At 45.6% G+C, this 17,384-nt stretch overlaps 1 protein-coding gene across 1 annotated transcript; it reads right to left on the bottom strand.

Annotated features, from left to right (window-relative positions):
• Positions 1-4,795: 4,795 nt before the first annotated feature.
• On the bottom strand, positions 4,796-6,695 carry LOC143822748 (40-kDa huntingtin-associated protein-like). The gene has a single exon (XM_077308290.1). The coding sequence runs from the start codon at positions 6,632-6,634 to the stop codon at positions 5,561-5,563; it is 1,074 nt and encodes a 357-aa protein (XP_077164405.1). The 5' UTR covers positions 6,635-6,695; the 3' UTR covers positions 4,796-5,560.
• Between the last annotated feature and the right edge of the window lie 10,689 nt (positions 6,696-17,384).

Below are 17,384 nucleotides of genomic sequence, written 5' to 3' on the forward strand. Positions count from 1 at the left end.
TTGAGTCGGATGGGTAGGGCTGGCTCTGGAGCTTTACGCCTAAATGGATAACAGCAGTGGCCACAATATGACTGGGACCTTCCCTGAGCTGGTGACCACCATACAACGGAGCTAGACTTCTCGAAGAAGACCAGGATGGGTAGGAAATCAACATTTTGAAGCAGTAACCATGCAGAAGAAAGAATCAACATTTTGGAGCAACAGCTGTGACACTTGAGGACCACCTAATCGAAGGAAGACTGATTGCTCCAGGGAGACTGGGAGGATAGATGCTAATTCCTGGTCCAAAGCCCACTTTTGGTGACAACTGCCCCAAAGTGGGGTGCCCCCAGAATTATCACACAAACAGATACTGGGGCCAGTCTGGATTCCAAAACAGTCTAAGGACCACCTCAAGTTACACCACTCTACACTCTCAGGACTGTAACCTGCAGAGACATACAGCGTTTCCAGGTCAAACACTGGTTCTGGCACCAGAATCTTCTATTTGGAAGGTCAGAAAAAGGCTGCATTCCCTCTGCTCAGCAAAATAAGGTTTCAACCACCACCTATTATATACTCTTACATTCAGGGAATTCTGCCCTCCGAGCAGACCTATGCTGCATCACTTTCCAAAGCTTTCTTGTGTTAATTGCCCCTCAGTGAAGTACCTCCAGCTCCAAGATGCAGGAAGTGGTGTGAGGACCAAACATGGCTTCTGATACCCAAACCTCCTGTTATAACCACCAAAGTCCATATTTTCCCTTGCCCTGAGTATCCCAGGTTCACCCTTTCAGTCATAATTATTCAAAAGGTATTGATTGTACTATGAAAAACCCTCTGCCATGTGGAAAGTTATTTAATGCATTCTTTTCAGTTTCCTGTTTCTTGACTTACTCTAACCTGTCAAACAGAACAACATAAAATCCATGAAATCAACTTGGGATGTCAAACGGATGTTTGCTTCAGTATCTGTAGGTTCATCGTTCCCAGTCCTAACGGTCTTTCTCTTTTCGTAGTGCCTGGTCTCTTGGTAGCTCCCAAGCAAGCAGGAGCCTTCCTATTCCTGTCACCGAGGAAGGCAAAATTTGTCCTTTGCTGGGGAAAAAAATGGGACTTTTCTTGGAAGTGAATCTTGACAGCCCAAAGGAGCAATGGGCTAGTGAGGAGAATATCGAGGAGGAACCAAGGCTAAACCAAGCCTGTGTTTAAAGGTGAGGGGGGGAAACTTTGCAGCCCGTCTGGCCACTGGTGATCCCAATTGCCCTGAAAGCTAAGCGTGAGGCCACTGTATGTGAAGTGTGAACTAAGAAACCATAGGAAAAGTAGAACAGCATATTTGTTGCAGATACCTTTTTATGAAGGGTCCCTAGTCTTCTCTCCTGGGGGATGAGGAGGGAAATTTTAGGTTCATGACTGATGCAGTGGGGGAATGGTGTATCCCCAGAATATTGCTGAAGACAGCTCCTCCAACACGATACCCATGGGTCTTCGGAGCACCATTTGCCAGGGTGGCAGCCAATCTATATTCCAGAAAAGCTGGCAAGACCCTTCCCCAGAGGGGACTGTGCTTTAGAAATGGTTCCTACTTCAAGAGCACTATCACCAGATAAACAGAAAACATCTTTGTTGGTCTTAAAGGTGCTACTGGACTCTGATTTCTTTGAGGACTGGAATTCCAGTTCCAGAGCTTTAATCTCTCTCCCAGGGATCCTTTTCCATGTGCAGTTCAGAGGGTACCCTCCTGCCTCAGCTGACACCAGCAGCTCCAAGCTGCCCACAGCCACTCTGCCCCACAGTGCCTTCAGCTTTGTCCTTCTGTGGCTATTCCAGTTTTTTGGGGGGAGGGGGGGTTCTGGCATTCCTTTCAGGGTTTTCTTGAGTCTGTTTCTTTGAGGGTGGGTTGCCTTTTCACAGTGATTGTTGCTAACGGCATCTTGTATTTTGTGCACCCTTTGTGTGCTTGCATAAATCTGTGTGCACTGTAGGAATGACATTGCCCAATGCAGTGTGGAGCATATGAAACAAGATTATGTGGCCTTGGGGGGGGGGTGGGAGTGAAGGGCTTGGGAGTGCAGGTTGTGTTTTTGTTGGTTCTTCCTGTTAATGGATGGGGCTGATGAAGGGAAAGAAAAATAATGTAGATAAATGACAGACTGCAACCTTGGTGACATCAGGAAATATTTGGGTTTTTGGACCATGGATTGCACTACCGTGATGAGGCTCTTTTCTTGGGAGATGGTTTGTACCTCACGAGGGTAGGGAAAAATGTCTTTGCAAATAGTCTTGCAGACTTGGTGAAGAGGGATTTACACTAAGTCCAATGGGGGAGTGAGACATACATTGAAAGCCTAGTTCGATGATAACTATAGATGGGAAGCTCCTGACAGAGCAATTCCTCAGTGGGACAGGCTTTTTCAGGAGGTGGTGGGTTCCCCTTCTTTGGAAGTTTTTAAGCAGAGGCTGGATAGCCATCTGACAGAAATGCTGATTTTAATAAACTTAGGCAGATTCAGGCCAGGCTGAATTCTGGAGATTTTTGGTGGGAGGGGGGATCACTTGGGCATGAAATAGGGGTCCCTGTGGACAGGCAGGTAGTTGTGAGTTCCTGCATTGTGCAGGAGGTTGGACTAATGACCCTAGACGTCCCTTCCAACTCCGATTCTATGATTCTCTGGATTTTGAAACTCCTCTGTAACCTCTTGCTCATGAATACAAGTGCTTAGCTAGAAATATTATGTTTTAATGTTATTCACTGCTAGTATTAAACTTTTTTGTGTATAATTTGTCTGGTTCTTGTTTTTTATAACCATGTGTCTGTTTCTTGGACATGGTATAATGGTGAACCCGTGTCTTTAGCCACACTATCCTTGTGATTTGGCAAGGTTTCTCTTCCCTGGACAGGGTTTCAGATGCCCTGACAAGCTCAACAACTGCCTCTGGGTTCTTGGAGACTAAGGATAAGTTCAGAGACGGAGGTAGCCCCGCCTTGCAAGGCAAGCAATGTAGCCTAACTCCCTGCTTTGCAATTGTGCCTCTCAGAAAGGGTTACGCAGAGCGGGGTCTGAGGATTCAGCTTCTCCCAGGGGTAACCATGACAATACCTGCTAGCTTTCACTCCAGGATGCAGCTTTTTCAGCAGATGAAGAGGGGTCTTCCCAAACTAATTAATTTCCCCCCAATAACCTAACTGGTTCATTCTACCCCAGGGTAGTCAAACTGCGGCCCTCCAGATGTCCATGGACTACAATTCCCAGAAGCCCCTGCCAGCGAATGATGGCAGGGGCTTCTGGGAATTGTAGTCCATGGACATCTGGAGGGCCGCAGTTTGACTACCCCTGTTCTACCCAGTGGTTCCAAACAGCTGCTGAGAATTCATGATTAAGCACCTAATAGAAAGCTACCCACATGAATAGGATCTCTTCTGTAGACTATGACAGGGTTTATGCCAGGGGTAGTCAAACTACAGCCCTCCAGATGTCCATGGACTACAATTCCCAGAAGCCCCTGCCAGCATTCACTGACAGGGGCTCCTGGGAATTGTAGTCCATGGACATCTGGAGGGCCGCCGTTTGACTAACCCTGGTTTATGCAGTTGTTGTGGAAAGTTTCTGCATTTCTACAAAGGCAGCCAAAAATCTAACAACCCTGTAGGTAACCCATCCATCTACATTGCTCAGTAGCTTAGAATTCTCCAGAGACCTTCCTAAGGAGGGTGAGAATCATCTAAGTTTAAACATTTCATGACAGCTTTAAAGAATGCTGCCAATGAATTCAATACAATTAAGGTTGCAGTGGCCTGTTCTCTCTGAATACAGCACACCAGCATATCTGTCAAGTCTGCACATGGTCCAGTGTTTAAAAGCTCTATATTTAGGGTTATATTTGATATATCACAAAAAATACATTGGGATGCTAAGTGGTAGAGGAATGCCAACCAAGTAGGTAGAGTTAAGTCTTTTTGCCCTTATTGCTGTACTATTATGTTCCAGATGTTTCTGAATTTCAATCAGATGTCTGAGCTCATCAACATTTACTTTCTAGAATTCAGAGCAAAGGTACAAATTCAGAAACTGCAGCACCTTGAAAATTCCACCATTAAAGTGGCTGTACAAAAAATATTCAAAATAGACTCTGAAAATGCCTTTGATATACAAGAGAGCAGGACTATGGGGAGGGGAAAACTAGAGAGCCATTATTACAGCAGACTCATGGAACACGGCAAGTTACTCGTTTTCATGTGTTTGGAGTTTGACGATATGAAGGGCTAAAGGCCACAGGGAATCTTTGCCTGACAGCCCAAAACGACCCCAGAGAACCCTATTACTGTTGTATTTTTACTCTTATAGTCAGACTCAGGATAACAGAAGTATTGCTTATGTCATTTAAAGTAAATCAGTAAAATATCACTATAAATGTTCTTCTGAAAAATACTTCGAGATCCTGTGTCATAAAAGGAACTTAGTTTCAAGGCAGTCTATGTGAGAGATCAAACTATAAAGAAGAATCTAAAACTGAAGCTAGAATATTAAAAGCTTCTGTTCAAATTCAGTGTAGAAATCTTAACAGTGCTGTTTCTGACCAACTAAATTACAGTGGTTCAAGAGTTAATCTTGCTTTAGGAAGCTTTGGGCTGATCCTGTGTTGAGCAGGGGGTTGGACTAGATGGACTGTATGGCCCCTTCCAACTCTATGATTCTGTGATTCTAATCCTGAGGGCTAAATTATGAGCAATTAAGTAGCTTGATAAGCTTAAAGAACTTCCTTAGTCACAGGAGATAATTCTACAAATCACTGAAGAAACCAACACAGGAGGTACTGTGCTGAAAATGCAGTAATTGAATTGGAGCAATATTTATTTATTTAATTTACCACTTTCCCAGCGAGCTGGCTCCTGGTTTACCTGTACCACTAGTAACTGCAACCAGTAGTTTTATTCTACTTTAAAACTTAAACAGTTATAACATTTTCTGATTACTTTAAATGAAAAAAACATGGTGAGTCTCATTTTTGGCCACTTTAAAATTATTTTACATATCTGTGAATATTTTTTAACAATGGTATAGGAATCATGCAGATGTAACTGCTGACATGAAGGATATTTACCCCAAACTGATGTTGTGATAACCTGGAATGTTCATATTTCCAAAGAGAAAATACATATATAATATATAAAGATTGCAATAAGGTACAAGAATCACTAAAGGATGCAGGATATGTCTTCTAGAATCAAAAAGGAAATGCTAGCTGAAGTACAACAATAAGGGTTCTTCTGATGAGGATCGTTCCAGTGCTTAACAATGTCCAAGACAAAGAGGGTGTCATTTAGAATGATAAGGGAGAGTAGGTGCAAGAAGAGTCTCTATGATGGAGGTAGCATTCCGCTACAAAGGGAAGGCAAACACCCAAGGCAAGCTGGCAGGGCCAAGGGAAACATCACTCCTTAGTATTAGCTCCAGCCAGCAAACTTCCTTGAAGGCCATCCCTAAAACCAACCTCCTGTCCCAGAGTCTCAGGGGCAGCTCCATCATCCCTGCAGCATCCGCGGCTACACCATGCCTGGAAAGGGAAACATCCCTGATCAGAATCCCTGGCCCGATGGGGTGATCATCTCTTGCAAAACCAAATGGAGGAGGTGGTTCTGCTCGGCAGTAAGCAGAGGCCACAGCTCCTTCTGCAGCACCTTGAGCGACTCCAGGTCTTTCTCCTGGCAGGCCATGACCGCCGACTGCAGCAGCAGGAAGAGCTCGGGCGGCAGGTACCCGGGAGAGGCGTCCAGGGCTTCCCAGGAGTACTTCTCGAGGGTCTGGGCATGCTCGGGCAGAAGTTTGGAGGGCGGGGGCTGCAGCAGGAGCAGGAGGAGGACGCGGGTCACCTCGCAGTGGAGAAGCTCATCGAGAAAGGCGCCTGGTGGGAGGCTATTGGAAGCGGAGGAGGAGGAGGAGGAGGAAGCAGGGGCCGATGCCACCAGCCCGGGAGGCCCGGAGCCGCCTTGGATGAGCAGCTGGGCCTGCGTGAGCACCGCCAGGGCGCCGTCGTGGTCCCTGCAGAGCAGCAGGCAGGAGGCCACGTCGCGCAGGCAGCGCACGGCTTCGAGGGGCAGGTGGGCGGCAGCCAGGAGGTCGGCGGCGCGCAGGAGGGCCGGCACGGCCTGGCCGGGCTCCGAGGCGGCGCGTAGCTCATTGCCCAGCTCCAGCCACAGTCCGGCCGCCAACGCCGGCTGGCCGAGCTCGAGGCGCAGGCGAGCGCCGAAGGCCACACAGCTCTGAGCGGCCGGCAGGTGCTCGGCCAGGCCCAGGCCGGGGCCTTGGCGCAGGCGCAGCTCCCGCTCCTGCCGCAGCCACAGGCGCGCCGCCTCGCCCAGCGCCGCCGCCTCGCCGGCCGCGTGCCCGAGGCTCTGCGCGCACCGCGCCACCGCCAGCTGGCACCAGGCGGCGTACGGAAGGCTCTCGTGGGCGCGCAGCTCCCGGGCCAGCGCCGCGAACTGCTCGGCCGCCTCGGACACGTTGGGCTTGCGCAGGAAGCGCCGCCGCAGCTTAGCCGACACCAAGCGGTAGCGGGTGAGGAAGTCGCCGCCCGAGCCCGCTCCCGAGCCGGCCTCGCCGACGCCGAAGCCCGGAGAAGGGGCGCCCCCGGAGCCCGGCACCGACAGCATCTTCCGCGCTTTGCCCGCACGGAGCGGAACTGCTGCTAGGCCGCGCCGGAAGTGAGGGCTCTCGTTGCCTGGCAGCGACCGGAAGTTAGACAAAGGCGGAGCTGGAGGCCTCAGGGTGATGATGCTCTAGGAGGGGCGCGACCATAGACGAGCAGAAGTTGTCTGGAACAGGGGTAGTCAAACTGCGGCCCTCCAGATGTCCATGGACTACAATTCCCAGGAGCCCCTGCCAGCGAATGCTGGCAGGGGCTCCTGGGAATTGTAGTCCATGGGAATTGTAGTCCATGAACATCTAGAGGGCCGCAGTTTGACTACCCCTGGTCTGGAATATCCGAGCGGCCATCAAGTCGCTTTTGGCGCTCCTATAAACCAGGGGTACTCAAACTGCGGCCTTCCAGATGTCCATGGACTACAATTCCCATGAGCCCTTGCCAGCATTCGCTGGCAGAGGCTCATGGGAATTTTAGTCCATGGACATCTGGAGGGCCGCGTCCTCCAAACTAGTACCTATTATTCGCACACACGTCATGTACACTAACATTATTCCTTTGTTTCAAAACTTGCATCCAAATTATAAATACATAGCTATTCCGTATTTTTGATGGTTGTATAGGTACATTTTGGGTGTTTTGTTTGATAGGGAGCGATTCCTAAACTTGATCCTCTTCACAAATCAGAGTCCAGTAGCACCTTTAAGACCAACCAAGATTGATTCAGGGAGTGAGCTTTCGAGAGCAAACACTCTTCCTCAGACTATGAACTGACCATCATGACAGTGGGAATATACTGCAAAAATTAATTCTGTTAAATTAGTAAACTGTCACACATCCTAATACAGCCATATGATAATTCTTTGCCAAAACAGCCAATCAATCCCCTGGAATTAGTTGTAGTTAACAAAAACATAGAAATAAAACTTCCTGTGTCAAAGGCTCTCACCTCACCATATGCTGCTTGCCCCATCTGTCCCCATACAAGTGTGAAACATTCCTACAAGGGAATTGCTGGTAACTATCTTGATCCTCTGCAGTTCTTTACCTGCAATGTATGGGGCAATTCATTCCACCACTTCCAATTTCTGTGACTTTCTACACATGTGGAAACCAGATCGTAGACAATTACAGTATTCCTAAAGATGATATAAGATGCAACAAGTGAGGGGGAAGGTATAGACTGGTGGAATGAGCTCCTGGGAGGCAGCTGCCACGGTTCCACAGGACCTGCAAAACAGAGCTCTTCCACCAGGTCTTCCGTTAAGGCCAAGGCAAGAAAGATCATGCCCCCACCCCACCCCTCAAGTTGAGCCAAATCATCGGTATACCTCTCTTTCCAAAGGTGGGGGGGCACTATCTGGAAGGTGGGGAATGGGTTTTTTTCTGCCATTCAGTTAATTGATTATTGGGATTTTAATGGGGTTTTATTAGGAAATAACTGTTTGAAACCTACCAAGGGCTGCTCATGGGAGTGGTAGCTAAAACACAAATAAACAAACAAATACATAAATACATAAATAAAGCAAGAGAAGAAATTTATTTGGTGACCATTAGAGAAAAGATGCTGAAATGGGAAATAGAGAAAAGGACAAGAGATGGGAGGCGGTCGGCGAGAACAAGATATTTGGCAAGATGAGGGAAAGCTTAAACATAACAGAACAAAATGGGGGGGAAATTGAAGACTGCTACTCAGCACGTGGGACAATAGAAATAGATTTAGTAAAATTGTTTTATAAGCTTTAATATCAGGAGACTTGACCAATGTCTCATAGAGACATCAGAAGCGATGAAACCACCATTATCTGCCAGCGAGAGACTCATATTCACAGATCTCTGAATTCCACAAAACAAAAGAGTCTTCTTTGGTACTTTCCTGAAAGCTGCAACATGTTACAGATTTGGAAATGTACATCTGTGAAGAATAGGGGTTACCTATGGGAAGGCAGGACCAGAACAACTGCCCTGTGTGCTTGGCACATTGAATAGTAGATAAAGTTACTTGATAGAAATATGTGGACCAATGAGAATGTGTAAGTTGTAAGGTAATGAGAAACGGGTGTAACTTAAAGTTGTATGTCAACATTGCTGAGGTGAAGATCTGTGTTCCATTCTTTTACTTTAGAAGATATTCTGCAGCACTGTAGAGCAGGGGTAGTCAACCATGAACATTTGGAGGACCACAGGTTGACTCCCCATGCTGTAGAGTTTTCATAATAAGCATGCGATTCTTTCCTTATTCACTTTAGCCCCCCTTAGAGTCTAAAATCATACTTTACACTAAGCCTTTCCCCCAATTTGACTTACTTTGACCACATTTTCTTTGGTATAGATCAGTGGTTCCCAAACTTATCTGGCCTACTGCCTCCTTTCCAGAAAAAAATATTACTCAGCGCCCACTGGAAATTAATTTTTAAAAATTTTAATAGCAATTAAACAGAAAGATATATGTATTAATGTTTCTACCTTTTTCGTAAAATATATTAAAGAAAGGTGTAAATTAGAAATATTGAAGTTTCAAATTATGAAACTATTGAACTCAGAATAGAAAGGTAATACAAAAAAAGTTAAAACATTCAAAATCATCTTAATGAGAAGGATGAACCTGGTGTGCTGCTACCAATTTAGTAATCCTCGGCTCTGTTTTCGTCAGCAGTAATCTTAAATCACCGCGATTGACTATTTGCAATCGGTTTCTTTTTTTTGTTAATAAATTGGTTACCGCACTGAATCCACGTTCTGCTTAGAGTTATATTACGCTGTAATTTTACCCTAATAATTACGGGAAATCTCCTGATTCATAGTGTGCTCCAAAATCTGCTGGTAGTACTGCTGCTGCTGTTCCAGACTTTGGCCTTGCGATTGACGAATCGCACGAGTGGCAGTTGCCCACAGCAATGCTCATAGTACTCACATGTTTGGAACGGCAATTCAGTGGCACCGCATGAACAATAGCAGTGCGCAATTGCACATATCTCAATGCAAGTGAGGGAGTATGCTGAAACCGAGCTAACGTCCAGTACGTTGTTCAAAGAAAAATTAAGCGTTATGAGCGGAATACATAAATCAATTTTTCTAAATCTTCTCTTCTTTCTTTTATGCTTTCACCGCCCCCTTACAGTTATTCATCGCCCCCAAATGCACCTGTGGCCCATCACCGCCCCCCCCGGATCACTGCAGCACCCACCAGGGGGCGGTAGCGCCCACTTTGGGAATCACTGGCATAGATAAATCTGATACATATTGAGGGCGAGAAAATGCCAAAGCGCTTCAGTTGTTGCTACAGAGCATGTTCTAATGTGAGGATTAAAAAAAAAACTTAATTTATACCCTGCCTTTTCCCCAATGTGAACACAAAGTCTTGTTTCCATTTTAACTTCACAACAGATCTGCGAGTTAGATGCTGAAGGTATGTCACTGGCTCAAGTTCACCCAGTAGGTTACTGTGGCAAAGTTGGGATTAGAACCTGTTGACACAAAATTTGGTAAGTAGTGTTTCCTGTCACTGCAGCTGTCTGCCTCTTCTCATTCTTAACCCATGAAGAACCTTATGCATGTTCCTTAAACAGACCACAGTCATTTACTACTATGATCCAAATCCAAATCCATTTACTACCACTGTGGATTTCCGTCCATGGGAGTGACAGCATGCAACAGGCTGACCAAAGGACTTTCAATTCATGCTTCCTCTGCTCGTCAAGTAAGAGATGAGCAGCACAAGAAATCGAAACTGTGGGCATCCGTTCTGGAACAAGTGTCTTTTTCTAGAAGTGAAATTTGCCCCAAGTGTGAAATCTCTCTGTTTGGGTACATCTGCAGGGCTTATGAGTTTGGCCCTGATTCTTTTAACTAAGATGTAGCAGCAACACCCCCAGGTTTATTAAGTAAAAGAAGCATCCAAGCAAGAAGACAAATAGGTTAGTGTTTTACCTGCACTGGAAGCAAGGCCGACATGTGAAGCTACCTTAGTATTAAGACGAATAGAATCCCTTAGCCTAATACTGTCTATTCTGAAAAGCTGCGTCTACCCAGAGGACTGGGAAGAAGTTGTTTCCAGTTCTGGAGACGACAGAACTTCTGGGGATTAAAGAAATCTTTTATTATGACCAACTGAAATAACACAATCTGTGTTTAAGCATTTGGGACTGCCTCAGGAAGTGGTAGGTAGTAAAACCACACTGTACAAGTGGACATTCCTGGATCCAATTCATATTTCCACCCAATAAATCTGGGAGTTAGCACCTGATCCGAAGTTTTGTGACTACACAGGAATTTGAATCCAGTTCTTCCAGGCTGTAGCCCAGGGGTAGTCAAACTGCAGCCCTCCAGATGTCCATGGACTACAATTCCCATGCTGGCAGGGGGCTCCTGGGAATTGTAGTCCATGGACATCTGGAGGGCCGCAGTTTGACTACCCCTGTAGCCTGTTAGAAGGAATGGATTCTATCATATTGCTTACTGCTTGCACTGACATCAGCAGAATTGGTAAGGCTATATAGGGCACTTCCTTACCTCACTTTCAGTCCAGTCTTCTACTGTCCCCTTGTCACACACATTGCTATTCTTAGGACTTCCTTCCTTCTGCCCCTGTCTCTCCCTTTGCCTGTCAACAAAAGCAGGACATGCTGACTTGAATCTCTTGCCATCCTTGCTTCGATGGGTAGCTAGGACCCTTTCTCTTCCCTATCGTGTGGAGTTCTCCCACGATAAAGAACACTCATTTATTTTCTAAAGTAATGTGTCTGTGCAAACTTCTTCCTGAAGCAGCCAGGGCATAAGCTTCCACTGTGCAAAACCCAAAATCTGCTTTCAGTAGTGCTTGCACTCAAATCTTTGTTGGTCTTAAAGGTGCTACTGGACTCTGATTTTATTACAGCATATCATAGTCACTGAAGGGTGAATCAGCATGCCTTGGGGCTACAGAATGATCTTTTGGGCTCCTTCTAAGCTGCAGTTGGTGTATTTATAGTAAGCAAGAATCCACAGTCTGCATCACCCAGTGCCCTATACTCTGACTTTCAGCCGCTCTTCTGGGTCCTGATGGAGTTAACGGCTGGGTTAACAGTCTGGGTTGAGAAATACCTAGAGATTGGGGGGAAGGGGAGTCTTGGGGGGGCAGAGGGCAGCTTTGGGGGGGCAGGGATCTCAAAAAGGTACTATGTCATAGAATCCACCTTCCAAAACAGCCATTTTCCCCAGGGGAATTGATCTCTGTTGTCTGGAGATCAGTTGTAATAGCAGGAGATCACCAGACCCCACCTGGAGGCTGGCATCCGTAGGTGGAAAAAGAGCCTTTTCCACCAGCTCTGTTAATTTCAAGGAAGCACATGCAGGAGAATTTCTCAGTAGACTGTGCTCCTTGTGAATTAGCATGTAGGAGGATAGTCTGTCTGTCTGTCTGTCTGTCTGTCTGTCTGTCTGTCTATCTATCTATCTATCTATCTATCTATCTATCTATCTATCTATCTATCTATCTATCTATCTATCTATCTATCTATCTATCTAATCTGGCTTATATACCGTCCCTCCCTGTGAAGTCTCAGGGTGGTGTACACAGAATAGGAACAAGAAAATACATTGAACATTCATAGCCATTTCAAATAAAGAATAAGATAATTGAAGGTAACTGCAAATTGACAAGAACAACATAACCTATGAAGGGCGACGTATGAGGATTTGATGTGACGTTTCCTGGGGGTGAGGTCAGTGATAGGGTCCTCTTTGCTGGTCTTATCCTAAAGCCTGTTGGAAGAGCTCCATTTTGCAGGCCCAATTGAACTGTTTACATTCAAATAGGGCCTTGAACTTATTGGATGCCATTAGGATTCTCTAGATACCCACCTGTTACTGAAGGGTTGTAGCAAATGCTCTGCTTCCCTCAAAGTGCCCCAGGATTTCCAATGTTGCCAGGCCATAACTATCCTAACATGGATTTCTGGGTTTCCTTAACATGGTAGGGTTAAAAACATCTCAATTACTTGCGTAGTCGGGCTGGTTTCTGCACGGCCTGGGTCTCTGCTAACTCATCCTGTCAAAAGTCCTTGTGAGGATTCTTTCAGAGGTCTACCTCTGTTTCCTGAGTGCATGCGTACAAAGTGGTTTTTGGTCACTGAGTAAGCTCAGGTTCCCGTCACAGGAATCTGCTCTACTAACCCGACTGAACTAATTCTGAAATAGCACAAGGAAGAGATGCAAAGATGTTAGATAAAGGAAGGGGAGCGATCGAACCAGTTAGGAGACCAATGCATTTTACAAATCCATGTATGCTCAAGAAGATGGTAGCGTATTTGCGATAGTATAATTGTATAGTGAGGCTGTCATTGAGGCCATGTAGCCTTTTTAACTTTCATTGTAAATAAATACACATGTTTTCATATGTTTATTATTTTTCATTATTTTTACATCATGTGCTGACTGTCTAGATTAAAGCAGTGGTCCCCAACCTTTTTATCACCAGGGACCGGTCAATGCTTGACAATTTTATTGAGGCCTGGGGGGGAGGGTAGTCTTTTGCCGAGGGATGTCACTGCCACCGCCTGAGCCCCTGCTCCGCTTGCTTTCCCGCCGGCGCCCCTGACTTCCCACCAGCCACTGGGGGGGCACTGCCAGCAATAGCTGGCAAAGGTGAGTTGGTGGCAGAGTGGCCGTGCAGCCCCTGAGGCAGCAGCCAGGGAAGAGGACGAGGAGGAGCTGTGGCCAGGTACCGAGTGATCTACGGACCGATACCGGTCTCCAGACCGGGGGTTGGGGACAGCTGGATTAAAGGCTGCCACTCTTAAGCACTACACTAGCATTACAAAGGAGACACGAGATTGCTCTAGGGCTGGCGGATCCTAAACTCATGGGCTAAACAATAAGCAACAGCAGCCGTGGATCCGTCCCACGGCCCCTGAGACCATTTGAGAAGCAGTTGTAGCTCTTTAAAAACTTACATGAAGTGCTGATTTGGATCGGGAATGCAGTGTGGCGAACCCCAATAGTTCTTTTTCTCCCCCTCTGCCTTTTAAGGGGCTGAAACGGTTTCCCCCATGGGTTTTATTGTATTTACTGATATTGGAAACCTCCGCAAGACCATTGGAGAAATCTAAAAATGAATGAATGAATGAATGAATGAATGAATGATCACTTGAGTGCATGCAAAGCACTTGTCTTGGGAATAAAAAAGAGTGCACAGCAGTTTGGTTCTGTCAAATTGTTGTGGTTCCAATGTGCATCCTTCCCCCCTTCCTCGCCTTATTCTCCCCTCCCCCCTTATCCTGCGTAGAGTTACTCCTCATGGTCTTTGAAGAGAAACCAACTGATGTGTTAATTGCCTTGCCTTCCTCTGGAGAAATGCTTTTGTGTTGTGAATCTTGTTGGGATTAATTCATGCATTGGATTGTAAGAGCTTTGAAATCTCCAGTTCTCGCCTGGAGATTCCTGAGCCTGGACACTGTCACAAACCATTTGGAAGGTTTGTTCCTTTTCACCAGCATGCTTATGCTATTCAGTTTATTTATTTAATTTATATATGGCCCTCTCCGAAGGCTCAGAGCGGTTAACATGAAATGGGAACAATACAATTAACTCACTTTATAGCAATGTGGTAGAGCCTCTTGTGGCGCAGAGTAGTAAGGCAGCCGTCTGAAAGCTTTGCCCATGAGGCTGGGAGTTCAATCCCAGCAGCCGGCTCAAGGTTGACTCAGCCTTCCATCCTTCCGAGGTCGGTAAAATGAGTACCCAGCTTGCTGGGGGGTAAACGGTCATGACTGGGGAAGGCACTGGCAAACCACCCCGTATTGAGTCTGCCATGAAAACGCTAGAGGGCGTCACCCCAAGAGTCAGACGTAACCCGGTGCTTGCACGGGGGATAACTTTACCTTTACCTTTATAGCAATGTGGTAATAACAGTAACAATAACAACAATATAATGATAATAGCAAACATTGTAGAACGGTAGAATACTGGAAACATTGATTAACTCTTACTGAGGCCCAGTGGTTTGGATGGATCTGTAATGATTGTCAGAGGGAGGCTTGGACGGCCGGTGGGAAGCAGTGGCTCAGTTCGACCTCAACCCTCAGGGTCCTGATCTCCTCTGGGAGCTCATTCCACCAGGTGGGGGCCAGGATGGAGAAAGCTCTGGCCATGGTTGGTGTTAGAACTGTAGGTATCGGAATTCTGTGGTCTCTGTCATTAATGTTTATGTAACTAGGCTATGTGGGGTTTCATCTCTGTGTAAGAGATGGGGGCAGCTTGCCTCCTTTGCTCTGCTTTGTTTTACTTTGATGTTTCTTGCCCCATTTCCATTTCCTCCTCTCCCCTCTTTCTCCCCTCTAGCAACCCATTTGCTCCGTTCCTTTCCCCTTTTCCCCTGGAACTGGATTCCCATCGGCATGTTAAAACTGTTTGATGCTTCCCCATTCTTGTTGGATTCCCACAGGAGGAGGGAACAGGGTTTGGGATCTATGGCCCCAGTTTCAACAATGCCCTGATGAGAATACTTTCATACTTAATAAAGAAGCCTTTGACCTTATGCCAAGAGTTTGCTTTTCTGAGTAACATGCCATGAATGCAGACAGAAGCACCATTGATCTGCATGCACAGACACTGATTGAAGTTCACAAAAATAGAAACGCCCAAAGTCAAATCTACAGACTTCAATGAAACACAAAAAGAAAAGGGAGGACAAACTTGCATATTTGCTAAGTGCCAGAAATAACCCAAGAATGCACTGTCTCCAAGAGAACAGCTGAGGCAAAAGGGAACTGTGTGTTTACTGCTACCAAGAGGAATATGCACATCTGAATAGTGAAATTGCTTTTCTATCCAGCCGTTTCTGCAGTGATCTTTAATTTCGCATTAGCACTGTTCTAGCTCCACCGAATTTCCTTGGGTTCACACTGAAATTGGGCTCCTCAGGCTCAGCTAAAGTTCCATACTGAAAAGACCCCGTTTTTGAATACAATGGTCTACACTTCTGAGGACATTTAATTGCTTCCTCATACTATAAAGTTACAGGTCGTAACACTTTGTTACATTTTAGTTCCTTTCATCCGTGGCATTTAAAGGTTAATCTCCCCATGGGTAAATTTTTATATTTAAAATGCAACAATACTGTCTCAGACAGATATGAGCAAGCATGCGCACGTTTCAGTTCATATTTACAGGAACGTGATTATCCCATCTGGTCCATTACAGCAGCTAAGGGATGTGCTCACAATTCAGATTGCAAATCATTCCTTTAAACTAAGTCCAATGGGGGAGTGAGATGTACATTCAAAGCCTAGTTCAGTGAAGATAACTGTAGATGGGAAACACTGCAGATTTAAAGGGTGCATATGCAGGGAACTATTAACTTAACAGGAAAGCTCAAAAACTAAACATCTGGGGTACTCGTATGAAGGATTACAATGTCTCTACACGAATGCGCAGAGTATGGGAACAAGCAGAAAGAACTAGAAGTCCTAATAAAGGAAGGGAACTATGATCTAATACGCGTTACAGAAACCTGGTGGGATAATACTAATAACTGGAACAATAGGATTGAGGGGTACAAAAGGGACAGACAAATAAAGACGGGAGGAGCAGCACTCTATGTTAAGAATACTTGTGAGGAAATATGTGTCTGAGCATGAGAGTTCAGCTGAGAGATTTTGGGTAAAAATAAAAAGAGTAGGAAATAATAGTGGTATTATGGTGGGGGTCTGCTATAGACCGCCAGGCCAGGCAGAGGATGAGATGCTCCTAGACCAGATTGCAAAGTTCTCAGAGAGACAGGACCTAGTGGACATGGGAGATTTCAATGACCCAGATATCTGTTGGAAGAGCGGTTCTCCTAAAAATGAAAACTCCGATAAATTCTTGACTTGTCTTGCTGACAACTTCATTTCACAGAAAGTGGAAGGGGCAGCCAGGAGGTCTGCTATTTTAGACTTGATTCTTACCAACAGGAAAGAACTGGTTGACAAGTTGTGGATGCGCTTGGTAGTAGTGACCACGTGATTCTGGACTTTCGTATCTTGGGGAAGAGCAAAGCTGTACATAGTCACACATACAGGCTGGACTTCAGGAGAGCAAATTTTAACAAACCTAAGGTTATGTTGGGTAGAATCCCATGGTCAGAAATACTTAAGGAGATGGAAGTCCAAGAAGGTTGGGAGTTTCTCAAAAGTGAAATACTCAAGGCACAATCACAGACAATTCCCTTGAGAAGGAAAACTGGGAGGAACCTAAAGAAGCCAGGATGGCTCCATAAGCAGCTTTCAAAAGAATTGAATAATAAAAAAAGACTCATTTAGGAAATGGAAGGAGGACCTTATAACCAAGGAGGAATATAAACAAATAACCAATGCTTGTAGGGAGAGTGTTAGAAAAGCTAAAGCTCAGTATGAGCTTAGGCTAGCAAGAAATGCTAAAAACAACAAAACCAGGTTCTTTATTATATTCAAAGTAAGAAAAAGAATAGGGACATGGTAGGAACATTGTGGGGACCAGGAAGTGACATTGTGACAGGTGATGAAAAGAGGGCTGAATGGCTCAATTCCTACTTCTCTTCAGTCTTCTCTTGCAAGGGGAATTGTGCTCATCATAGCAAAATCATTCCGTGTGATGCGGGATGGGAGTTAGTCTGCACGGTTAGTCCATAAACACCTAGTTTCTTGAAATGAAACCAGATCTTCTGGGCCAGATGAATTGTATCCAAGTGCACTAAAAGAACTTACATCTATAATTTCTGAACCTCTGTCCATTATTTTGGACAATTCGTGGAGAACAGGTGA

The sequence above is a fragment of the Paroedura picta genome, chromosome 13 (assembly GCF_049243985.1).
Source record: "Paroedura picta isolate Pp20150507F chromosome 13, Ppicta_v3.0, whole genome shotgun sequence".
Taxonomy (NCBI): domain Eukaryota; kingdom Metazoa; phylum Chordata; class Lepidosauria; order Squamata; family Gekkonidae; genus Paroedura; species Paroedura picta.

Excerpts from the sequence above, each read along its gene's own strand:
- LOC143822748 (XM_077308290.1), bottom strand. The coding sequence starts at position 6,634 with ATGCTGTCGGTGCCGGGCTCCGGGGGCGCCCCTTCTCCGGGCTTCGGC.